We start from the raw sequence: 27,486 nt of genomic DNA on the forward strand, positions 1-27,486 counted from the left end.
CTATGCAGCCATAGTTTGTTTGCTGCTGCCAAGTAGATAGCTTGCCTTTTAACTTATTTTAGTGTGCTATTTTTTTTTCACTTTATGTTGCAGTTCTGTTTTGTCCCACACTTCTTTATTAGAACTATGCTTGTACAATCACAATGCACTGTGCATTTAGATACGCAGAAATATCATTTCCACCTCCCTCAGACTTCACTGAGTCACTCCAGAAAATACTTTATAATGAATAAGCTGTCATCCCAGGACCAGAATTTGAGTTCTTGGACACAGCAGTGATACTTGTGGGAACATACTGGCAAGTGAAAAAAATGTGTTATGCATTATAAACTCAGTAATCTAAACACAACAGAGGAAATTGATTCAGAAGATGAAATAGTTTATTTTTTCATTTAATACCAAGAATAGTAAATCATATACAAATACTGTTTAGACATACACTGAATTAACAAAAGATGAACAAATTAGAATAAAAATGACAGGAATCAGATGTCAGATTTGTTGTACACTGTTACACAAGAAGAAAATAAAAATGTATAAAAAAGGTAGTTTTTGCAAAAAAAAAAAAAGAACCAGCCAGAATTACCATGCATTTCTCCTCACAGTGCTGCTGAAACCTATGTTATAAGATGTAAACCCCCCAGCGTGTTGCAAGAAGCACTGGAATGCATTTTGGTACAAGTAAATGTCATGTTGCACAGGGCTGGTGACTGACTGCCCAATATTAATCTACAAGGCCTACATTTTATTTAAGTTTGAGGAGTCAAGAGCAGGTGTGGGGTAGGGTTAATCGCTTCCCTGTGACTTTAACTGCATTTTGGCTTCATTAAGCCAAGTCTAGTAGTGTAAGGCACCTCCATGTATATATAAACTGACAGTAGGATAATGCTTTCCCTACAAATCATAAAGTGCAATAACAAAATCCTACTGAAACTTTTTGGTCAAGAGGAAGCCATTTCTCATTTGTAAAACTGGACTTAAAAATTGCTGTAAAGCGTCTGGTATATGACTGCAGTTTGCTTAAATTCAGTCAAGGGTTAATTACACAGTACTAAAGCAGACTGCTAAAAGAGAAAAACTGAGTGCTTGGCAGCAGCTCAACCGCAGGTATGATGTCTGTAACTTCCCCTTCACCATTCAAAAAGACTACATCACCTTAGTCTAACATATATTGTGCTGTCATATGAGAGTCCCTTCTGCGACTGTAGGCACAATGCAGTACAAAATGGGAGGAGAGTTGAAATCCCAACCTTCTCTTTTCACACAAAAAAACATTATGCATGTGAACACTTTTCTCTGTAAAAAAAAACTCAAGTCCATTTTGCATCCTTTAGAAAAGTACATAGTTTTAAATATTTCTTCCAAATGCGGAAGACTAAACATAAAGAGCCATGTTTAACAGCATTAGTATTAATGGGCAGGCAGGATGAGCTTATGTCACTTTGGGCTCCAGCTCTGACTATGCTGGATTAATGAAGGTAAGTAATTGTGCATTAATTTTACAACTACCAAACTATTAAAGTTTGGCAAAAAAATGCAAACACTTTTTTGTATGAAAAGTTTGTTACACGCCTCTAGACATAACTAAGAAGACAACTGACAAATGACAGGTGTAGTTTTAGCATGAGAATCTGCTAAATGTGAAATTGTGATGTACAGTGCTTTATTCTATCTTGTAAATAGTTTCCATGCAAGAAGCTCAGATGCATTACTTTTTTTACATTTCATGATGAAAATGAGAAAAAGGCTTTCAAAGAAAATGTGGAAAGAGTAAAACTCAAGTTTAAACACACATGAAATAATTTTGTCTGGTTATAAAATTACATTAACTGCTATAGGTGTTGCTACCTCAGTACTCAGTGTTTTAAAAAAAATCACCTTTAAAACAAGTGTGTCCTGCAGACAGAGGAGGCTGTGCACTGGGAAGGGGGTGATATGCCCACAGCACATACTTCAGGTTATAAAAGTAAAAACTCAGTTATAAATCAACTGTAGAAAACATTCACAGCTGTCAATCTATAAACAAACCACATATATGTACATAACAGGCTATATTCTGATGCCTTTTTATTGAGCAAGGTGGAAACTGGCACAGTAACCCCTTGTTAACCATTTTTCCAAAAACTAGAGTTGCATAACACTCATTAAAGATTATGGCTTTTGTCAGAAATACACCCCCCTACCCCTAAAACCACAGTTCCAAATACTAAAGGCAGGGCACCAACTTGTTTTAAAGATAATTAAACTACCAGAACATTTAGAGAAAATGTTACATCTCCCTCAGTTTCCCACTGTGAAATCAGTTTTCCACAGCAAAGCCACAGACAGCAACTCTGTGGCTGTATGTCACCACTGTTTATTGCATAAAAGATATGATACATCTGAGTGCTTGGTCTTTGAAACAGCCATTATTCCGGAAACCTGTTCCACCGGCTTTAAAACCAACACTTCACTTCTTTATTTTACTAAAAATGAAATGCATGCACCGATAAACACACAAGACTACAACTAAACCCTGTGCACTTTTTTTTGTTCATCTTATCTGCTTATTTATATAGCATCTATAAAAATTCTTATAAAATAAAATGCCCTGGCCATGGAATATCACATTTTGAGTTGTATGTCACTTACTAAACATGTTGGTTTAACAAAAGAGCATCAGCCTTGAAAAATGCATCACACAACATGCATATACCCACCCACCCACTTACATAATATACTTCCCACATATGCCACTATATAAAACAGAAATAAAATTAAAACTATGACAAGAGCACAACTGGGTTTTATTCACATGGAAATGACTGACCGTTCTGCATGGTGGGAGCTAGTAACAATGAAAACAGAGTATGTAATCAGGAGAAAGCTACATGATTCCAAGCTGAAAGAAAAAAATATTTTAGTAACTTCAACTGTGCAGGAATAGACTGTTGGAAGTACCAGATACTCTATAATGACTGTCTGGTTAAATACCCATATACTGTTTCATGACTGCCTTGTTAAATACCCATGTGTTATTTCATGGCTGCTTAATTTCACTGTCAGTGGACTTTATTTATAACTCTGTTTCTGACTACTGCAAAATGGGTATCTTTTCATTCAGCACAAATGCTTGTCATTAAGGGAGGATGTATCATGGGAAAGCTCTCCATGAGCAGCTTCTATGAAATGAAGAAAGGGCCCTGAAAACTTCATCAGCTATCAAGACTTGCTTGTAGGGAGGTGCAGTGTAATGATAACAGTAAATCCAATGTACAGTGACCAGACACAGGGCACTTCTGGCACTTGAGTCAATGCCTACAATTTAAGCTGAGTGTGCAAAGGTGTACATATATAAAACTGCAACACTCACAAGCTTACAGGGTGCAATACTGGTACATATTTGTACACTGTCACGGAACTTCCATAAACAATCCCAATACCAGTGCAGATTAGAGGCAGCGTATGGATTTCCCTTGGCAGGCGAAATCTTGCATAGCTTGTCCAGTTCCTTTGTACTACCCAATTCTCTGTCATTCTTGTATGAGTTATGCTGAAAAAAGAGTGGAATTCCTACCAAAATGTAGAAAACTATACAAAAAAGTCAGGGTTAGATGCTATTACACTGTTTGCTACAGAGATGTTGACTGTGGAGAGAAGTTCTCATCTCGGGGACCAGCACACTTTTTTCCCTACAGACAATTAGCAACTAAGCACCTCCAGATGACCTGAAAATTCCCAAAGGGCCATATAGAACATATTACATCTAGGAAAAAGGCAGCCAACAAATAGCCCATTTTCTTGACTAAAGCTAAGAAGCACCACGCTAGTAGAAGCAATCACAACCTATGCCAGATAAGCACTGATTACTTACAATACCTGAATTATTCAATTTTCTACATACTGCTAAGTTTTAAAAATTAAGGGAGTTATTTTATGAATACTTTGAGGAAAATAAAACTGTCTGTGTTTACGCCTTCAGGCATTTACATTCAGCTAGTAACAGTTCTTTTATAGATGACTACTAGCAGGTGTGCAGGTGACAAGCAATCATTTATTGTGCAAGGTGCATAATTTTATGTATGTTCTGCATGTTAAAAGGATTTTTGATAATTTTAGTGCTCTCCTTATTAAAGGATTACACAAGTTATTTATTCATTTTTTTCAATACTCATATTATCTTATTCAGAGTCCCGGGAAGTCAGAGCCTATCCCAGCTGGCAACAGTACAAGGCAAGGAACTCACTAATGGGACATCAAATCTATCTCAGGATGCACATGCACTCACAATGCACATATATCTACAGGCAATTTGGAGGTCTCATTGGAAACCCATGTGACAAACATTGCCTGTGCACCCTTTACAAAGAAAGGAGACATGTCTTTTACCATTGCCATTAAACCTGGAGAACCAGACACTGTGACGAGGTCTTTTATTGTTACCACTTTTCAAATAAAGTGAAGAGAGAACAAACAAACTGATAAATTTTCGAAGGTGAATAGGTCAGAAAAGTACTCAGACTTGTAGTATGTATTATAGGTTTTATACTTGAAATTCTCAAATTCAGTAATAACTGTTGTTTAATTAAAAAGATACTTATGTTCACTGCAAAAAAATTGTTTCTACTTTAACACAGAACTAGTGAATAATTTGTATTCAGACTTTAATTTAAAAAAGATGAAAGCTAAAAAAAACTAATGCCTAGCTCTTTGAATTCAGATCAAGTTTCTTCTAATTGTGAAGCATGCCCATTGGACTACTTTTTTCCCCAGGGTTTTATAATGTGCCATACATTCAGATGCTAAAGTCTGTATTTCCTGTATAATTTGCTTCTTGCTTGTTTATTGCCAAGAAAAAAAAATGATACCACAAGACAAACATAGAGTTAATTTCCTGAATATAAGCCTGAAGGGAAACGGTATATTTATACAAATCTCCATTCTTCTGCTGACAACAATTTTTTTATCTGTAGGTTCATGCACTGCTACACTTTTACTTTGGTGGGTCTTTGAATAGCTTCAAATGTTTCTGATATGCTTTTAAACCCTCCTACTTTGCCTACACAGTGTAGCTTTTGTCCGTAAAGACTCATCCTTGAACTATTACGTTACCTTTGGAATCCTTGTTGCTCACTTGCAGATTTATGATTTTTTTTGTCAGGTTTGTGTCCTACCCTTAAATAATTCATGTGTGTAATGGATGAAAGGATGCACACCTGTGAAAATAACAAAGCTGGACGTCCAGCTGACTTTAGGTTCCCCCTTCAGTTAAAAACATGAATTTTTTTTTTAAATTTCATAATATTTGCATTTATCTAGTTGTAAATTAATTTGCAGGGACACTCACTCGCTCATCTAAACCATCTTCTCTCACGGAATCTAGCTATGTACCCCTTAACTTTATTTGTAAAAGTGAAACTATAAATGTATAATCTAAGGGGTAGCTCTACAGATGATTGCTATGTTGCTCAAAAAACTGAGAAGTGGCATATAGGCAAATGGCCAGTGTTTAAAAAAGGATTAAAATCTGTTTTTTTTCAAAAGTGCTGTCACATTACACGACAGAAATCTGCAGTGAGCTCTGATACAAGATAAGGGAACAGTGAACCCATGCAGACTTACATGTCTGAACAGGAAAACAAAGTACAAGAAAAAAATACATTAACAGTCATGTGCAGTTTAACTGTTAACTTGGATGAAACTTCTTAAAACATGACAGAACTTAAGACATATTACATGAACTCATGTTCTACTGAAGAAAACTCTGCCTTTAATGTTTACTGGACTTTGTGTGTTCTACATACATGTCCTGAAAATGCATTGTCTAAATGCAGACAACAAAAACTGGCCATAAGTCTTCTTGCTACAACGTCAGCCCACAAGCACAGGATTACACATTGTCTGGAAACTTTCTAACACAACAGAACAGCAACCAAATAGCCTTTTGCATGTGTGTGCGTGTAAGGGCACGCACGTGTATCCTGCCAAGTAGAAAATGTTTTTAAAGTTTATGTACGACTGTGTACAATTTATTTCCCTTTTTTCTACTTTCATTTTAAGCTGCATCCTGCAACCTATGCTGCTCACCCCATTTAAACAATTTACAAGGGCACAGAAGGACTATGCCTATAAAATGGTTGATGTTAATCCAAATACTGGTGCTTGAAGTGTTTGAGGAGTACCTGATCAAGCAGTATACCTCTGGAACAACTTTTTTTCTTCTTCACATTGTGATACCCACTTCAGACACCTAGTACTCTGCACTGGAAAGGATTACTTCCGCACACTGAGTGAAATTAACATTCCCTGTCCACGTAATGAATAATACAGATATGAAAAATGGCACATTGCTTTAGAGAGATCACAATACATGGATGAAATGAAATGCTACAAATACGTGAAATACAAAGTCCCATGCTGTACAGAGACAGATTGGTCACGTGTCACTCATTGCCTCTGTAGCAAACAGGGCTATAACAAACATGTGCAAGACATTCCAGGCCATGATGGCACAGTGTGCAAAAAAATGCAGTATATTTATCTAGCTACCAGTATGGCATTCAACGGATAAAAGCGTCTCACTTCTTCATTTAAAAATACTGGTCCCTCCCCCTTGAGTTTTCTAGGCTATGAACCTCCACTGCAGCAGGAAAAGCAGGGATGCCATGGCCTTGCCACAAAAGTCTTGTCACAATGTATTACAAAGCTAAATTAAAATGAATACAAAAGAAATAATGAAAGAGAAATAAAAAAAACAGCTTTATCCCATTGTGTCTGCTGTGTTTTCCACTGCAAAGATAGTATATATTCCTTGTAGTTGACAGAGAAAATTTTGTTTCTGCTGTTAGTTTGCAGTGGTCTCTGAAGTCACTGGCATGGAGGGCAATATGGACAGGAGGGTCAGTGAGGAGGTAAGCATCAGTGAGACACATCTGTAGATATGGACTGCATGACACAGAGGCATTACAGGAAGTCCAGGTTTTCCTATTGCCAGGCCAACTCCTTACACAAATGCTTCAGGTTTTTCAGTGCCATTGATTTTGAGGAAGAGTTTTGCCTCTTCAGCTTTCTGATGCTTCTTTTTCTTTAGCTGTCGTTTGTAAAATATCAGGTAGGCAGGGAGGCAAAAACCAAGCATACTCACTGCTAGAAGGCCAATGTTCACCTAATGTAAAATAAATAATAAAAAATTAAATACAGAAATATGACATCAATATAGTATTACTTTTAACAGGAATTAACAACAGTCCAATTGTTATGGTTAAACAATACAATTACTTACATATGGACAGCTCCAGACTTGTGCATTGGCAAGATGTTGAAACGATGTGAAAAGTATGTTACAGACTTACTTGTCTCTCTTCTTTAAACAAGAGACGCAATTGGTGCTTAAGTTAGAGAACACCTACTGAATGTCACCCTGAACTCCTCTCTTAATATCTTGACCTGCTGTCAACAAAATCATTAAGTTGCATTCATCCATCCTCAACCTAACCTGATCAAACCGTAGAAAGCCAGGTGGCATCCCCATTACAACCTGGGCCACTTTACTCCTTGTTTTATTAACCTTTACTGTCTGTTAATTACCAGCTTTCCTGGCCCAGAAAGTATTAACAGCCACATCAGATTAGCCCCTCAAGAAACCACAATCATGGTTCATGCAGGTGAAAAGGTCTACTTTTGTCTGGGAGTAGATGAAAAATATTTCAATAAGACAGCCCCTGCTACATAAAATCATTTATCTCAACATGTTACAGAAAAGCAACACTTTGTCCTTTTTTAAAATGAAGTTGCAAGAATATTTAAGTACAGCTAACAAATGTTAGTGTTACAGAAAAAATGGTTAACTTGACATCCTTATTTTTATGCAACATTTTGCTGGCCCTACTTTTACTACTAGTCTTTTAGTGTTGCAAGAGATACTTTTCTCTGCCACACCTCTTAAATGTACCCGATTTTGCATAAGAATCATGACGTTGCCTTATTTTTGCCTTGTCCATTGTAAAAATTCTTGATTTTCTGGTAAATCACTGAGGATTACAGTCAAACAATAATGTCAGACATTACAGCTTCATACTTATTATTCAGAAAATTCATGATGCTACAAAATCTGTTGTTCTATTAACTTTTGAAGTGAATTACAGTAGTATTAACAGTTGGCCTTTTTGGAGGGGCTTCTTTCCCCCCTTATATTTTGTCCAGAATTCTTGAAGCAAACAAGTTCACTGCTATGTCCTATACTTGCCGGCACTTCAAAATGACACTGTTATTCAAACTGTCTGTTATTTCTACCTTTTCTTTCATTGTTCACAATTTTCATTATCACGTCACTAACAAAACTACTTTATCAGTACTAAATGATATGGTTCCATACCACTCCTACTCCCATCCTAGTATCGTTGATAATGAAATACATATAGTACATTAAGTAATGAAAACATGGTGCTGTAATGTAGAAGAAAGAATATGATTACTGTGAAGCATGGAAAGGAGGACTTCAACTTTTTTGAGGATATGTCTCCCTACTGGAAGTGCAAAACTTGTTAGCATGAGTCACATGTTTCAAAATTAAAGTCAGATTCACATAAAACAACAACTGCACCCCTCCCCCACTGGCTACTTAATAACTCCAACCTCTGGCTGGGTGAGTGGGGATACTCTGATACTTCGTTTATGGAATTAATACACATTCCTCCTATTTGTACTTGAAACATTTACTACTCTGTGGATTGTCATTATGTCCTTTGACTTTCCAGGAGAACCCTGCAGATACAATCTATAAAGCTCAATAGCCACCATAATGGCAAAAAAAAAAAATCCCTGCTCCTTTTATGCAATCTTTATGTTACACTTACATCTTACTTACCCTTTAAAGCTGGGTTCATCGCTTAATAAACAGTAACATGACCTTTAAATATAATCTAACGTCCCTGCCCACTGCAGTACAAATTTGCATTTATGTAACACTGATGACTGTGTGTTTCAGAGGCAATGCAGCAGTGAAATAAAGGTATTAGAAATGGCAAAATAGTGCTATTTGTCAGTACCAGAATGGAGCTTTAAATTAAATGTATATATAACTTCTAAACATTTTCTAATACAATGGGACTAGTAGTCGAATATCTCTTAACTTGGCAAACTGGGTACTACTTAGTGTATTATTATTTTTGATTAAATTAAAGAAAAGTGTGTATAAAATGCCAGCCAACTAGTGGAGAAGTATGGAGTCTGCCTGTACTGCTGGTAACCCAAGTTTGAGCAATAAGATGAGCAGATGAGGGCTAGCCAAGAGGGGCAGGAAATGCGAACGACTGTATGTTCCCCTTCATTACTCACCTGGAGGAGGTAAAGTTACCCTGAGCAGATGTCTGTTAGTAGACATCTCCTGAGGTGACAAAAGCCATGAGAGAACTCTAAACACACTAACAGGATGGAGCTCAAGATGAAGGTATGCCCTGCAGTAGTGAGGGATACAGTGCTATACAGACAGTTTTGAAGGACCTCCAGAGATGTACAGTAGTAGTAATCAAATACTAACCATAGTCCTATTGCCCCATCTCCCCTCCTCAGTCTCATTCCTCTGAACAGTGAATAGGGAGTGCAGACTATAAGCACAATAGTCAAACGAGACACCCAGGAGCCTAAACGGAAGATCGAAACTAAATAAGTAAAAACATGCTAAAATAAATCAGCTTGCAAATGATTATGTGGCTTGACATGGTAATGTCCAACATTTGCTTGCTATGGATGTGATTATTGCTGAGGTGCCAAATGCAGAATTTTTACTGTGTTGTTCTCTGTTAGCACTTCTAGATTACCAGGTCCTGGTGAATGTTTCCCTTCCAGTCATTCACAGCTTGGTTCCCTTGAACAACTGATTTACAACTACCTTGCCATTCCGAAATTCCCTCGCGAGTTCAACCTCTGCAAAAAATCATTTGCACAGACTTCCCACACTCTGTATGAAAAATGCATCCTCATTTCATAGGATCATAGCAGATTACTAGGTTAATGATCCTAACAGCCTTTTTAAACTACCTATTCTTCCTAAAAATATTAGACAGGATTTGGTCCCATAGGTTCTTGAGGAGGTAAATATAACTTGGGGGGTGAATGGTCAAGCATTTACAAGGTGCTTATTTCTAATAGAGACATAGGTGCCAAACCTGGGGTAAATTTACAATTTCACATCAACTGATCCACGTTGCATTTGAATAGGTGCAGGAAAGAACTCTGCTACTCATCGATGAGAAACCTGCTCCAGAGAAGGGACAGTCTCTAAGATACACACCTGTCCCTCCAAGCACGTGTTATTTATGTAACAGACCAGGTTTAGGTCCCTGGACTGGATGTTTCTGAGGATATTTGATTTGCAGATGTGCAACAGGCCGCTTGTTCAGAGGATGCTTTGTAGGCCAAACACAGATCACCCGTATTGCCTTTCAGCAACCTGTAGGAGCTGAGTATAAGGATAAGACTTTGTGGTAGTCTCCATTGCACATGTTTCCTACACCAAGTCTTCATTGAGTAAGGAAAGTACAGTTGTGTACACTTACCATAAATGTAGACGTTCGAGTGTATTCACTGTTGCAGTCATTACATTTGGGTAATCCTGCTGGCAGGTTGCCCTCAGTCTGCCTGAATTCCAAAGTCTTGGGTCCTGCATCGGTTGCCTGTCACCCCTTCCCTGACTCCAGGTCATCAGGGGTATAAAAGATGCAGCCAATGCCATTTTCTTCAGTTTTTCTTGCCCCAGATGTCAGGTGCCCCCAAAACGGTAGGCTAGATATATATATAAAACATACATGCACCAAAATAAACTTTACCTTCATCTACAAGCAAATACACCACATAGGCTGTATAGATCAGAGAAGTAAAGATAAGTTCCAGCAGAAATAAGGGGGATGGCGGGTGGGTAACCTGGACTGCAACAGTGAATACACTCGAACATCTACATTTATGGTAAGTGTACACAACTGTACTATGTTCTTCGTGTTTCACTGTTGCAGTCATTACATTTGGGTAGAGTCCCAAAACTATGGTTGGGGGCCTAGAGCTAAACAACATTAGGAGTGGGTATGAGGCCCTGCAGAACTGCAGTGGCAAAGCCCGCTCTGGATTTAGAGTAAAGTGGCAGATTGTAATGCTTTGTAAAGGTGTGCACTGAACTCCAAGTAGCAGCCTCTAAAATGTCTTTGGTTGGTACGCCCCTGAGAAAGGCTGCAGAAGTGGCTGCAGCTCTGGTTGAATGTGGCCTAATGCCCTTAGGCACTGGCTTGCCATGCTGAGAGTAGCAGAAACGAATGCAGTGACCTATCCACTTTGAAACAGTCTGCTTGGAGATAGCCTTTCCTTGTGATCCTGCAGCATATGCCACTAGTAATTGTTCTGTATTTCTGAAAACTTCAGTTTTGTCCAAATAGAATCTAAGTTGTCTGTGTACGTCCAAAGAATGCAGAATTTTCTCCCCCTTCTTCTGTGGATTTGGATAAAAAGTTGGCAATTGAATAGTTTGGTTAAGGGCTACACTAGACACCACCTTAGGCATAAATGTAGGGTTTGTCCTCAGAGAGACCCTGTCTGGATAAAAAATGATAAAAGGTTCAACAGCCATGAGAGCCTGTAGCTCTGACACTCGTCTTGCAGAAGTTATTGCTAGGAGCAGAGCTGTTTTCCAAGATAAGAACTTTATATCCGCAGAAGCAGCTGGCTCAAAAGGAGGTAGGGTGAGTTTTTCCAAGACATAATTGAGGTCCCATGCAGGCATTGGCGATCTCCTTGGAGGCCTTACATTTTTGGCTCCTCTGAGGTACTGCCTTAATAAAGGATGAGAAAAGAGTGGTGGCTCTGTATTGTAATGAACCAAAATGGCAGAGGCATGAATTTTAACTGATGAAAAGGATAGGCCTTTGTCCAGCATCTCAGTTAAGTATTGCAAAATCTGAGGAATATTTGGTACAGCTGTGTCAGTTCTTTGAGCTAGGTTCCAAGCACAAAATCTCTTCCATTTTCCAGCATAGGATTTTCTAGTACTAGGCCTTCTGGTTTCCAAAATGACATCCATCACAGCTTTACTGAGAGCTGTGCTTTGTATGGCTACATTATCCGCCATGCTGCCAGGTTTAGAGTCCTGAGTTGGCTGTGCAGAATCTGATTGTTTTGTTGTGACAGTAAGTGAGGTATTTGAGGTAAGGTCCAGGCTGGACATTGAGACAAGTTCCTTAAGATCGGATACCAGTACTGGCGGGCCAGTCTGGGGCAATCAGAATCATTCTTGGTTTCTCCTGTCTCACCTTTAGGAGTACCTTGGGGGAGGAGAGGCAGTGGAGGAAAGGCATATACTGATATGTTTTTCCAGTTGAAAGATAAGGCATCCACTTTCCATGCTTGTCTGTGATAAGTCCTTGTGCAGAATCTTTTTAGTTGACAGTTGTGAGGGGAGCCAAATAGATCTATGTCCGGGCATCCCCATTTCTTTGTTATCATGCTGAAGACTTGTGGATCCAGGTGCCACTCGTGGGGATCCATGAGGTTTCTGCTTAGTTCATCTGCCAGAGTATTGTCCTTTCCTGGCAGGAATTGTGCCTGCAGATGAACTTGGTAAGTCAATGCTGTGTATAAAGCCATGGCTAGTCTGCAAAGGGGGTAAGAATGCATGCCCCCCTGCTTGTTTATGTACCACATGACCGTGGTATTGTCTGTCTTTATCAGTAGTTGTCCTGGATGAATTAGGTCCTTGAAGGCTGTCAGGGCATTTTGAACAGCTAGCATCTCTTTTTGATTGATATGTAGATGCATTTGATTTGTGGACCAGGTGCCCTGAATGTCTCTTCCTGCCATGTGGGCCCCCCAGGCATAATCTGATGCATCCGTTGTTAGGTTCTGCCTGGCTGGGGGTAGTGAGAATGGCTGTCCCTTGTTTTGGTGACAAGCCTTTGCCCACCATCAACTCCTTTTGCAGGCAGGGAATGAGAGTAATCATTGTTTCCAGGCTGTGGCAATGTTGTGTCCAGACACTTTATTAGGTACCATTGAAGTTTCCTCATATGCAGTCTTGCATATGGAATTAGTAGGATGCAGGATGCCATGAAGCCCAAAGCCTGCAGACTTTTTCTTGCAGATAACTGGGCCTTTGTTGCCATTTCCTTGAAATAGATAGTCAGTTGCCTTTGTTTGTCTGGCGTGAGATAAGCCATCTGGGTAGTTGTATTTAAGCTTGCACCCAGGAATATTATCTTTTGAGAGGGTACTAGTTTTGATTTCTTTTCGTTGACTGTGTACCCTAGGCATGTTAAAAGTCTTTTTCACAAATGCCAGATGCTGTAGTAGAACGTCTTTGTTCTCTGCTTGAATGAGGCAGTCATCCAAGTAAGGATATATTTGTATTCCTCTTTGTCTGTAGAAAGCAATTACTGTTGCCAGGCACTTTGTGAAGACCCTGGGCGCAGTAGGTAAGCCAAAGGGCAGTGCAGAGTATTGGTAATGCTTTGAACCAGCCTTGAATCTGAGGTATCTTCTGCATGATTGTCTGATTGGGACATGCAGGTATGCCTCTTTTAGGTCTAAAGTGACAAGCCAAGCCTTTGTGCCCAGCATGGGCAGAAGCTGCTGTAAGGTCAACATCTTGAATTTTGGTACATCCAGGAAAGTGTTTAGAATAGATAGGTCCAGTATTGGTCTCCATGTTTTGTCCTTTCTGGGTACCAAGAACAGTCTTGAGTAAAATCCTTGTCCCTGCTCTTGCTGTGCCACTTGTTGAATAGCCCCCATGTCCATGAGGGTTGAGACTTGTTTTTGAGCCTCTGCCCATTGATTTTTTGGCAAGTCTGGCCAACCGTTTGCCCTTGGCAGGGTATGGAAGTGAAACTTGTAGCCTTATGACACTATGTCTAGAACCCATTTGTCCTGGGTTATAATGTGCCAGTTTTGAGAAAAAAATTGCTATTTTTCCCCCCAAAGGTGCTGCCAGTAGATAAGTGCTTGGTATAGGCAGGGGGAAGTCATTGGAACTGTTTCCTGTATGGTTGTGATTTGTCTTTTCCACTTTTGGAGACAGAAGCACCCCATTGCTTAGACCTGTACGAACCTTCCGGCTGGGATCTGCGTCTAGGGCATCTGGATCTGCTCCTTTGAGGCCTGTCTGACACTGGAAAGGATCAATTCTTTGTAGGCCAGTGTCTGCTAAACCTAGGTGGCTGTACTTGTAAAAAATCTTTGACCGTTTGCATAGATTTAGCTTTGTCCTCCATTTTCTTTAACACCTCTTCTGCCTTAACACCAAACAAGGTATCATGCTGTAATGGTGCATCTAATAATTTAGTTTTGACATGATCAGACAGATTTTGTTCCTTAACCAAGCATGCCTCTTAATTACAGAACCCGTAACAGAGGCCCTGCAGGAGGCCTCCAGAGAATCAAAACCACATTGCAAAGTATGCTTTCCAACTTGTTCAGCTGCATGCAATAAATCCTGCATCTCTTTGTTATCTGCACATTCAGAGTTTACCAACATTTTCTGTTTAAGCAGTGTCATGACATATTGCTGATATTTTAGCATATGAAACTGGCAGTTTGAGGCCCTTATAGCCAAGGTAGCAGATGTGTAAATCTTTTCCCCCCATCTATCCAGTGCCCTAGAAATTCTGTCAGTGGGGGTAGGGTTTTTGCAGTGGAAGCCTTAACCCCTTTGGGACCCTGAGAAATAGTTTCTGGGTCTGCAGCAGGGTTTTTGAAAAGGAATTTATGAGAGTCTGGAACCCTGTAGTATCTGTCAAGCTTAACAGGAGCTGGAGGTAAGCAAGGTAAGCTGGAGTCAGGGGTCAGACTGGACTCAGACATTGTAGATTATGTGTTTTCAAACACAGGTGGATTAGCTAGAAGCCTATGTTGAGGTAGTAGAAGGAAGTCCCTGAGCCTCTTCTCAGATTCTGAAAAATCTTGGCTCTCCCAGTGGAAATGCTCCCTCATGGTATGCAAGGTTTCCCCAAAGGAATAGTCCTCAGGAGGAGAAGCTGAAGGAATAAATTCTTCAGCATCAGAATCCTCATGGGGGGAAGAGAATATTCCTAGTCAGAAGAGGAATCAGAAGAAATGGAAACCGGATCTGAAGATGCATAGTCTGTCTCTTGCCTAGGCCTCTTATCAGGAGGGGGATGGGAACCCCTGATCAAGGTAATTAAGTCTTCGGCTATTTTGAGCATCTGTTTTTTGGGCATGGAGGCCTGTCCATGTGGCTGGTGAACTTGTTTCTTTGCTTTTAAAGGTGCTTTAGTCTTTGCCTTTGAAGCTAAAGTCGGTTTAATGTATAATTGCTTAGGTCTGAATACACCCTCAGAAGCCGATGCCTGCTCAGCGGCTCCGGACCCATCTGAGGGAATAGTCTCTGAGGATCCAATACCTTGAGTTTCCAGCGGCCTGACCGACTCCACGTGGGAGTCAGTAGCGGGCGTCAGGTTCTGCGAAAGCGCCTCACTGAGTACCAGCGACTGGCTTAGGAGAAGCTTCGTCGTCTGTTTTGGACCTCGGTTGCCTGTCTTTTTCTTCTTCCTTGTGCTTTTTGTGAACTCCGGTAGTTGGATGGCTATCCAACGACATTGTATAATTAAATCTGCGCCCAAAATAGCTTAGTGCAAAATCATACTGACGCTTAATAGTGTGTTGGTTAAATCTAGCAAAAAAAAACGACAACCAGTAACGTTGTGATCAGGGCCTAGACAAGGAATACAGTAAGAATGAAAGTCCTTATGAGGTATTTGCTTCCCACAAGAAATACAATTATTAACTTTTTCTGACATCGGTCTGGAGCAAGAAAAAAGTTTCCCCAACGGGGTACTTAGCTTTTTTAATGAAGACTTCGGATCTGAAACTCGAACACGAAAATCTCAGGAGTCGGCCGACTGGCACTTGCGAACTGCTTCTGCTTCGGGCACCACACGGCAAGAAAGACTGAAGAAAATGGCGTCGGCTGCATCTTTTATACCCCTGACGACCTGACGTCAGGGAAGGGGCGACAGCAACCAACGCAGGACCCAAGACTTTGGAATTCAGGCCGACCGAGGGCAACCTGCCAGCAGGATTACCCAAATGTAATGACTGCAACAGTGAAACACGAAGAACACCATCTGTGAATATTCTAGTTGTTGCATACGCCAGGTCAGGTACATACAGAAGCGGGTATTGTATTCATTGATTGGTCTAATGAGGTGGTAAGTGCAACAGAATAATAACATCTTTCAAACCAGATGAAATACCTTTGCTTACAAGTTCTACAACATAGAAAGTTGTCCTTACTACAGGAGATGCATGATGATCAAAGGCCAAGTCTGGGCTACTCGCCCTCTGCCTTCAAACTGCATCCTGCTATTTGCATCCATCTCTTATTCTGAAAGATGGTACTGACTCAGAGTCTGCTGATCATAAAATTTTATGCTGCATCATCCCACATGTTTTCTGAACAGTGTACCCATTAACTACTATATTAACTGCTAACCGTACATCTGCGGTGGTGCAGCGGTAGCATTGTTGCCTCACAGCAAGAGGTTCTCACATTCGATTCTCGGCTGGAGTGCGGGGAGTGCCTTCTGTGTGGAGTCTGCATGTCCTCCATGCGGTTGGGTGGGCGTTTGAAAGACATGCGTAAGTTGAAGGTTGAACGAGCTGACACCTCGGCGTTCATGAAAATCTACTGCCAATCATTAGCGGACTGGAGTTCCACTGTGGTGACTCCTAACCGGGAAAAGCCAAAAGACAAACAAACAAGCAAACAAACATACCTATTAACTACTAACCAGATATCCTATAGCAGCACTGGAGATATCTCAAAAAAATCCATGAAAATTTGCATAAAGCAGAGGAACGGGAAAACCAAAACTATTTACAGAAGACTTAAATATGCCAAGGTTAGAGGTAGCATCTGTGTTCCCTGATAGAATAACATTGTTAATTAGGGAGACATATAAAGTGTCAGAGGCAAGAATTAAGGTGGGAAGTTTCTTCTTCAACAAGCTGTGTTTGAAAAGAGGAATGGGGAAAGGGTGGCCTCTTTATTCACAGATAGTATTCTTTGTACTTGATAAATCCATAAAAAGATGTTTCAGTGTTGTGAAACATTTTTGAGAGAGTTTCATGTTTCTTCAGGAAATAAAACAAATTAAGATAAAATAAATGCTATAGTAGTAAAATACATACTCATTGCATGAACTGGTTCAACAATACCCATATCTATGGGAAATGAAAAGATGCAGTAGTTAGGTGTATGAATTAAAAAGGAGTTAATTATGGTAGCTAAGGATATCTGGAAAGAGAAAAAAAAGTTGAGAAATTGAAAGCTTGTGATTATGGAAATGAATAGCCAAGGTGCAAGCGGTGAAAATATTACTATTCCTTTCAGTTTTATCTACAGATCAGACATATTTTTATTAATCAAGAGAGAAGTTAATAAAGAGTGAGATAAGCTGTTTGTCCCCACTGAAAAAGGTGGTTTAGGACTACTGGATCTGAAGGGATATTTTTCTGTACGGCTCATGTACATAACACAAGTGGAAGGCACAAATCAAAGTGGAAAGGTATGATGATGAAACGGACGGGCTAAGAAATAGAGAGAGAGTAGGATTTTGGATGCAGGCCCTTAAGGAGAACAACAGAGAACATCAACCGTACAGAATATTGCAGCAGAAAGCATAGTAAGGACTAAGCCAGGACAGGAATGGTGAAAGGCAGTTTTACTAAAAGAGATGACTGCAAGTAGACACAGAAAATAGCCAAGAGGGAGCTGGAATTTATTGGATAAAATTAGCAAACCAAGGTACTGGAAGCAAATAACTATGGAGGGAGGGGTAAAAGAGAGGGATAAGGCTATGTGGAAGCTTGGACTGCAATTAGACACTACCTTTCCTACCAGGGATTGATAAAAGTGTGCAGGCAATGAGAACAAGATAGGAGAGTGGTTGAAGTTTTAGATGAGTCTAGACCTGAAGCTGATGTTAGAAAATGGATAATTACTACAACACATAAACTATTCCACAACAAGCACAAGAATCATTCAGAAGAAAGAAAGAGAAGGCAATATACAGAGGAACAGTGTGTGTGTGTGTGTGTGTGGGGGGGGGCAGTGTGTGTGTGTGTGTGTGGGGGGGGGGGGTATCTGCATATGTAAAACCCAGAAAGTTTAGAATTTTACCATGGAAATATTTGCATAGGCTTTTTTATATCTTAAGCACACTTCAGGGGATTTTCTTTTCAGGTAGATAGCAATTGCTGGAGGCATGTTGGGAAAGACAGAAATAATTGGGAACATGTTTTTTTACAGATGTAACAAGCGGGCAGATTCTAGAAGTTCACTACAGAGTACTTTATCAGTAATGCCAGGGGGAGCAAATAACTTAAAAAAGTTATTCTTTTCAACTGGGACATAGGATCTGAAATGCGTAGACACAGTAAAGCCGTAGTAAGTGCAGTGCTACTGGCTACCAAAAAAGCAATTACTACAAAATGGAAATCAAAGTCTAAACCATACATAACTGAAGTATTCAGTATTGTGATAAAAATAAATTGCTGAATCTTTAGAAAAGGGAGAGAGCAGATTACATAGAAACAAATGGAAGTTGTGTGAACAATACATGCAAAATAATGGTCAGTAGGAGGAGGCAAAGTGACATTTATGGGAACTTGAGCAATGTAATGTTAGCATGCATGACAACTGTTGTACTGCATGAAACTAATGTAGAGAACATTATGTAGAATTCAGAAAACGAAATGTTTAGAATGCTTTGTTTTATTTTCTGTAACTGTACATGGACCCACTGCTACAATTGTGTGAAGGTGTTTTAAAAAACAATACACTTATTAATTTCAGTCTTTCTTAATACTCTTCCTGGCACATACATTGGCCAGATGGCACAACACATTACTTTCTAAAACATTAAGATCCCAAAAAACTATTACTTGTCTGGTATGCTGTTATTCTGACGGCTGTGTGCTGTACTAGTACTACTTCAGACATATGATACTGATAACAAGGTCGACTCAGTTATACTGTTAAGTTTTCCAGGCAACACGTTAATGGAAAAACATGAAGGGGGAAAAAGAAAACAGAATAGAATGGAGCAGCAGGCAAGACTATACACCAGTGCTCGACAGAGTAAGGAAGGTGTCTGCCTGAGTTGTTGTTGTTGTGGTGTCTTTTGGCTTATTCCGGTTAGGGGTTGCCACAGCGGAACTCCGGTCCGCTAATGTTTGGTAGTGGATTTTTACGTGCCGAGTTACCAGCCCTGACGCACAACCTTCAACGAAGGCACGCCCATTCACGTATGCCTCCTCACAGGAGACGCTCTAGCTGAGAATCGAATGGGACAAAAGGTGTCTCCCCTTGTACAGACTGAAAACAATGAATCATTATAGCAGTGCTTTGGGTAACAAATAGAACTTGGTGATTACATTTAAGGAAATGGTTTACGTCTATTTTACAGCAATGCAGGAGTATTTATAAAAAAGGTTATGCTTGAGCAGTTACCCGGGGCCAAATGATATGAAGTGTTTATAGTGCATGCAAATAATTCACTAAAAATATGATACTAAGGATAACTTTCAAAACCATGAGATAATTCACAAAATATGACTTCTCTCATTTAATAATGTACATAAAACAATGCAAATGACATTCTCCCAGCAAAAGACTACATATGTCAAGTATGCCAGAAGTAATGTGCATATGTAAATCATATGTGCCCATAAACAAATTAACAAAACAATACTTGGTGTTTTTTATATAACAAGAACTTACTTAAAATGGTTGATTTATATATAAGCTTCTTACAGAAAACAGCAAAGGTGAGTGGCCTTATAACAGGCACGATATAAAACACTAGACTGTGCTGGATGCTGCCATGGAAGAATGACAAGCCTATGCACAGAAAAATGATAGGCATAGTTTTTATTCAAACTAAAGGGGTGGCGAAAGCCACATAACTATGGGCTAGGCTTATAAATGCCCTTGGGCAGATAGCCTAGTATGAACCTATGAACAAGTGAACTTGCTCTGAAGTTAACAAGACTGAATAAATCTGAAATGTTTCCATGATTTACTGCATTTTATATATAATTTCTTAAACACACTGCCCAGCTGGGTTAACGTTTGTTTTCAGTGGAGGTGTGGGAGCACTGTATAGTCAAGTGACTTGTTCACATTACTGCAGTAGACAAATGGAGTCAAACTAACAACTACAGGTTGAAGCTTATTAGCAGCTCATATCTTTAAATCACTGAACTAGACTGCTGAAATGACCTAATTCCCAGCATACCAAAACATACGGTTGTTGTTGACTGGCTTTATGATAAAATACAAAATGACAGACAGAGCTGGAATGAAAAAGTGTTTTACTTACTTATTTTTAATTTTGTTTACCAGGGTAGAGTACTGATCAAAAATGACCAAAAAAAAAAAAAAAAAAAAACACATTTACAAGTAATTGTTGCAGCAGCAGCGTACAATGGAGTGGAAGAAAAACGTAACATTACACATATTGAGGCTAACGAATTCCATCTTACAACTACAGATACAGTAGACAAACACAGTGTAACAGGCCATGTAAAGGTGGACCTGCAGGATGACTAGATATTTGTACACAGGTGTGGTGGAACATAATAAAAGTAAATATGAAGGAGATACAGGAGAAGATGTAGGAAACCAGTGCGGGTGAAAAGGGAGAGGATAATTAGAGGAGAGGTGGATGGTGGAAAGCCAGTGCTTTGTTAATGACTCTCTGAAAGAAAGGTCAACCTGGGCCGAGTATGTGGAATTTCATGAAGTAGTTGAACACTGCTGAAAATGGCAGAAGGTTTTTACACGGCTAAATGTAATGCACACCAAATTACACCAACAGGTGTAGCTGGCTATGGAGCAGAGCTGTGCAGTCTGACAGAGCACTGTTGAGTACATGTCGGGGAAGGCTGAAATGTGAGAGAGAGACTGATGTATATAATGTTTGAGGATACATAAAAAAGTTAGTTTTCAAGGAAGATCCAACATTAGATAAAACTGTGAAAATGGCAATGTTGGAACCAGCTGCAAAAGAACCTCCTGAGCTGTAGCAGATGTAGTGGAGTGCACCATTAGCAAGATTGCTAGAAATCATAGGCCCAGAGTAGTCATGCTTGTGTTTTGGAAAAAATTCAGATGATGTTACCGATTGCTGCTTACAACAAAAAAAAAAAACACACTGCAATAAATGCCACAAAGTAGGGCACACCAACCAAATGATAACACAGCAAAGCAGCAAATACAACATGATTAATATAAACAAATAACAACAAGAAAGCGCAAATGAGGTAGCAAATATACACACTGTCACCGACATAGAAAACACCTCTGAGACAGAAGACGGGTGGAAATTAAGCCTATGCCAGGAGACACAATATTTGGAAAGATTAAGCCTGGGATTCATTAACACCTACCCCAAGTGTACACTGTTCTGAGTGAACAGACAGTACAAGCATAACTCACACTTTTTTCCCTCCAAATTTTAGTTTTCCTATTCATTTTCTTGTAGCCTTAAATATTAAGGGGATTCATAAAGGTTACCCACCAGGTGTAGACTACATGCACACTTAGTGTAATCTTTCTGTATGACTAGAAAGCTAAAAAAATGTGGTTGGGATGTTCTTGGATACAGATCATGTAAAGGTAGTGTAGGCATTAATGAATCTGGCCTTAAGTACGACTGAAAAGGACTTCAGGAGTAAGTGGGTCACCCAACTGGCATCGAAGACTGGGACTAAAAACAGAAATAGGTAATAGGCCAGCAGTATTGATTATTTGCACTACTCACTGTGAGAACTTGTCTCTACATATTCTACTGAAGAAATGTGAGGTACCAATGAAGATATACACTACTGAGAAGTTGGTCTTTAAAGGTAAAATCAAGGTGCCATTGACATACAACAGAAAAATGTAAAACTGGACATAAAACATGTTTAGCCAAGAATGGCCAATAATGACTTATAGATGATAGCCACAAAAATAAAACTGGACTGCTACTGCATTATTGTCTTACATGTGACTTCACAACATGGCAGCCATAAGGTCATCAATGGAAAGTTGACAAAGCTCTTGGGTAGTGTGGTTACCAAATAGTCCTACTTACAACTTCTTGGATAAGCTAAATTAGCAGGGCTTTGACCTAACAAAGATGAATAGGAACACCTGAGTGACACACACAGTTTACAAGACAGAGGTTGGTCAAAAGGAAGCCAAGTTATAAAATGTGATGCAACTGACATCATAATTATGGAGCAGGTAGATTACCACTGTAGCACTGACTAATGCTACAATGTAAACTCTAGGTGTGTTAATATGTATGAAAGCTCAACATGTTAAGAGTATCGGATTCAGTAAAGGATTTGGACCTGCAATTACATACAGTTTTCCTGGCCATTTTACTTGCAACTCTAGTCTGAAAGTCTTTAGCCATCACATCTACTCTGTGTGCTGAAGTACAAATGGCAACACTCTGTATTGGAAGCAGTGCTCACCCACAGAAAACTGAAGGAACCTATGTAGATCCCGCATGCTGAGGTACCAAAAGGTCTTCATCATGTCTACCAATACCATTCATTTACCCTGTGGTGGCAAAGGTATTTTATTTTTTATTTTACCTAAATGTTAATTGGGTAAACTCACGGGACAAATCACTCTTTTTCAGGGGTGATCCAGGAACACTGCCCGGTTAAGCAACTTGCTCAGATTCACACAATAAGCAAATGAAGGTGAAAAGAATTAAACCCTGTACCCTGGGCACAGGAAGCAGCTCATTAACAGTTCAGAGATTTATTGCTATGCATTAATTAACAGTTCAGAGATTTATTGCTATGCATTAACTTACATTATAAGGCATCACCCCTTGGACAGTCACCATCTGGAATTGAATGCACTGGCTGAAGTTACTAAGGTCCAGAATGAGATGAATTCAATTCACTTCCTTGTGGACCAGGAAAAAGTGTCAGTAGAACCTGTAACATTGCTCTGAATGAAAGTCAGCCCCTGTGGCCCCTTTCAACAGTAGATGGAGCCTGTTTCAAACTCTGCTGACATGGACTGGTCTCTCAGCAGGAACCTTTTATCTGGGAGGATATATGAGCTCCAAGATGTGATCAACCATGGCCATGTCCAGAATATACTTATTCTGGGATAATGGGTCTCCAAGCCTGGGTGAATATGAATTAAAATCCTCAAAATGTGATCCCAGACTGCAGTGAGAACTGCTGTGGTTGGGCCAGAAGAACTGCCTGTTTGGAGACTTAGCATTGCAAGAGGCAAGATCTCTTAAGTATAACAGCCTTCCTCAGAGAGTGAAGATGCTTCTTTTTCTTTGGTGCTGGCTATATCTTGTACAGGAAGAGGAGTGAGGTGATGAGGTGTCATAAAAGTCCTTCACTGAGGTTAAGACTTGTTTCTTCTATAAAATGTCAACACATCCAAACAGGTCTGGTTGAAGAGCACTTCCTCCTTAAACTGACTGTCCAGGATGTGATGCCCGGCTTTCCCATTAATGAAGGGCAGTCTAGGCCACAACATCCTGCACAGTCACACACTTGAGCCTACAAGCCCCTACCACAGTATCAGTACAGTCACAACTACAGTAAACTATTTGCAGGCCCAACTTAGAAATTATAGTAAGAATCTGAATGAAGTCCTCCTTGAACCCAAGATTACCAACATCTGCAAGTTTTTCAAGCATACATCCAAACAGAAAGGACAGTACTTTTGACAGGTGAGATAAATAGTTAAGGGTTTAAGCACCAAATGGCAGAGGAGGACACTGCACTGCCACACCTATTCAGAAGTTTAAACTCTCTGTCTTGTGAAAGGGTATCAAAATGCTGTAGTTACTGGGACCTGTGCTGTTCCATGAAGATCATAAAGCAGCTGAATCAAGGATGCATGATATGAGGCTTACTCCACTCAAAAAGGAGTTTGTACAAAATGAATGCTCACTTTATCTGGTGCTACAGTAACAGACTCAGGGTGTTTTCAAGCTGCCAAAATGGCATCCTTTATTACTTGTACCACTGGCAGGATGACACAGGGCACCTCCTGTTTTTTTTCCCCCACAGCCACTCATTTTGATGTTTCTATGGGGAAAGAGAAGCAGCCCATTGCCAGTTCATACTGGACCTCATAAGCCGCAAGGTCTCATCAAATGGAGGGTAATCTGGGGAGAAATATAAAGAAGGAGGATTCATTGTTCTTGTCCTTTTCTGAAATAATGGCCTTCAGAGCCTTAGAGATGGGAAGTACTTTATCCTCATTAGTTTTAAAAACAAGTGAACTAGTGACTGTCACATACCAAGTGATGAGTGACAGGGAACCTGCATGGAAGGAACAGAGGCTTACAGTGTGAATGATATTAGTATCAAGACATATTCTCTAAGGGTGTGATAGCACATCTGATGTTCATGTTCCCACCATACATAGAGTATCTGATATTCAGACCTTGTGTCACCTGTCTTGTTAAAGAATGATCAAATGGCTGCCCTCCCACAACCTGAGTCAACAGACTGTATTTGGCCTTCAGGAGACACCTAAGTCTCCAGTACCTCTGACCCATAGGTAGGTAACTCCACAGGCAACTTTCCAAGATCAGGACAATTGACCTGGAGCTCCAGCCAAAAAAACAGGAGCTGGTCGATGCCTACACTACACAGCATACCAAATAATGGAGGTAGCCAGGAGTGTGCTTCCTTTCAATTTCTAGTTATCCCAAACAAAACTTCTGTTATAGGCTCAAATCTTTGCTAGTTCAGAACAAGGTCAGCACCTGGGGATCTGAAAGATGATACCAGAAATTAAGGGATACTGGAAGTGCATAGCTTCCACTGCACTTGCTCATTGTCACTTGGTCTAAATAGCAAGTGACCTACTTCCCAATAACCTGGGCCGACATTAACCAACTTGTAGTTAATCACATAGCCCTCCCACAGCCATAAATTTAACCCTAAAACTACTACATGGTCTCTAACCTGAATCCTTGCTCATTAACCCTAAAATTCTCTCTGTCTCTCAGTCACTAAATCTAAATTCCCTGATTACTCCTTAACCCTTAAGCTCTCCTCTCACTCCCTAAACTTAAATTTCTCTCCGGGTCCCTAAACCTAAATTCCCCAGTTACTCCCTTACTCAAACCCACCCCACTCTCTAAAACTAAATTTCCCAGTCACTCCCCGTAAACTTCTCTTCCCCTCCCTAAACATGTATTTTCTTCCCAGTCCCTAAACCTAAGTTCTCCTCCTGATCACTGCCTAAACTTAAAAATCTAAACTCCCACTCCCTTCTACTCCCCACCATGGCTGACACACTTACCTTTATGGAAATCAGATATGTGTTTGAGCTGCCACACCTTACTGGAACATGTATTTGAGACTGAATGAAAGTGGCAGCCTGTGTGACCTGTAACACGCTCGAGTACCTAAATGCAAAACTGCAGTCTGCAAATAGCTGGGACTTGAGCAACTGTGGTAGATCCTAGAAACTGACTTACCGTCAGGAGGGCTAGGCTTTGGCCTACCCTCTGAGCTTCAGTCCTTGTGAAGCTGCTTCAGCTGAGGCTTGGCACTGCAGTATGAACCCTCCCATTAGTCACTACTCAAGGAGCTTGCAAACAATGCCATCTTACTGGCAGTAAATAGGCCATAAGCTTCTCTATCTCCAGTGACTGCAGGTGGCAAAGTTAAACAATGTTAAATATGGCACTTCATTTCCTCACTTCTTTTCTTTCCCAAAATTCTAATGATAGTGCTGCAGCAGTACTTGACTAGTAATTTGCTGGGACACAGTGCAAATCTGTATACAGGCAATGAATGCTGGAACGTTTCACAGATTAAGTTCAGGAACACAAATAAAACTGTGTAAGCAGCACAAAAAATGGTGAGATCAGAAGTTAGGCACTCTTTAGTCAGTGTGCGACATCATGACATGTGCCAGTGCTGAATGCACATGCCCTGGAGCATGGAATTTTCTCAGAAAAATATTCCAAATGATAATTGATGAAGAGGGTAAACACAACTATATGACCCATCAAAAAAAAACAGCCTCCAATGTTAAATTTCTCATTTTCTGTATACCAGATACCATAGTGTGTACCATCTCAGATTTCTACTTTTAAGGTCTGTCTACAGTACACAGTGCTTCCAAGAGTTTCTGAAAAAATAAGAATATAAGGGAAAATACATAATTCTACTCCAGGAACCACATCAAGATGATGAGAGAGGTTGACTTATAGTACTGGTTATTGTATTTAGTTGGCATCTACAATCCCACAATGCAGAATACGTGCAAAACATGCAAAGAATTTGAAAGCTGAAATAAATAATACAAAGCACTGAAAATTTATTTGAAAGTGCTGCCATCCTTAAAAAGGACTGTAAACCTCTGGAGTCTACAAGTATTGGAGTACATGTTCTATGTCTACAAATATTGTAGTACATGCCCTACGGCATTGTAAGTTGTGCTCACCTGTGTGGCAGTGTTTGTGCTCTAATGATAATGTTCATGACATTGGAGTACATGTTCTATGGGGTTATAGGTTGTGCTTACCTGTGAGACAGTGTCTCTGCTCTAATGATAATGTTCTTAACTGCACAGAAGAAATCCTTTTGTGCTAACCCTCCCCCAAATCCAAAAAAGGATAATATTTTAGAAATGTGCCAACACCTAAACTTAGCAAAAAAGTAACATTTCAATGATACTTTTACCCCAAAATGTACCTAGAAATGAACAGTTCAGTGTTGCTTTTACCCCTAAACTTACCCAGAAAGGATCACGTTTCAGTGGTCCCATCATTGCCAGGAAAAGTGGCTGCTGCAGAAGTGCAAAGAGTGCACTGACGAGAGACTGCATGCCTGTCAAGCTGCCAAACTGCGTGGAAGGGTATCTAAAACAAAATCAAAGAGTACACACAAATTACTAGCTGAACAGTGCATTCCTTGTTCATGTTCATTATAAACACAAAGCTGGATTTCCTTCCTCCATTACCAGAATGACATACCAACTGTAACAGAGGCTAGGGCTACGATTTATGTATCATGTGCAAATAGTGGTAGCTATCCAACTGATGTATGCCTTGCTTATTCAGTGTACACAACAGCATATTGAAATGCTGGCAATAACACCGAAAGTGTGATGAGACCTTGGGACACAGGTGGACAGTAGTCTCTCCTTTGATAATCACATCGGCACAATAGTCAGGAAATCTTTCTACGTGGCACACCTCATCACAAAAGGTTTCTCATCCAGGAAAAATAGGTAATTGTTCTCCTCTACTCATCACTCATTAGACCCATTATAGAGTACAAGACCCCTTTTGGTATGTACCTCACAAGACATCTACAACAACTGGAAAGGCCACAGAAATACCTCACAAAGAGGATTACCGGCCTCAAATAGATGCCCTACACAGACCGTCTCAAAAAACTCCAGCTTTACTCTTGTCACATATTGCCTACTCAGAGGCGATC

General features: G+C 40.0%; 1 protein-coding gene across 3 annotated transcripts in view; it reads right to left on the bottom strand.

Moving 5' to 3' along the window:
- Window positions 1-360: 360 nt before the first annotated feature.
- The window catches only part of SLC43A2 (solute carrier family 43 member 2), a 293,798-nt gene continuing 266,672 nt past the window's right edge, over window positions 361-27,486 (bottom strand). For all 3 annotated transcript variants that reach the window (XM_044054351.1, XM_044054352.1, XM_044054350.1), the window contains 2 exons: window positions 26,780-26,903; window positions 361-7,144 (listed from right to left, as the gene is read on the bottom strand). In XM_044054351.1, the coding sequence (XP_043910286.1) occupies window positions 6,983-7,144; window positions 26,780-26,903 (286 nt within the window). In that variant the 3' untranslated portion in view covers window positions 361-6,982. The remainder of the gene's footprint in view (window positions 7,145-26,779; window positions 26,904-27,486) is intronic.

This window comes from Protopterus annectens, chromosome 13.part0 (genome assembly GCF_019279795.1).
Source record: "Protopterus annectens isolate FY-2018-M chromosome 13.part0, PAN1.0, whole genome shotgun sequence".
Taxonomy (NCBI): Eukaryota; Metazoa; Chordata; order Ceratodontiformes; family Protopteridae; genus Protopterus; species Protopterus annectens.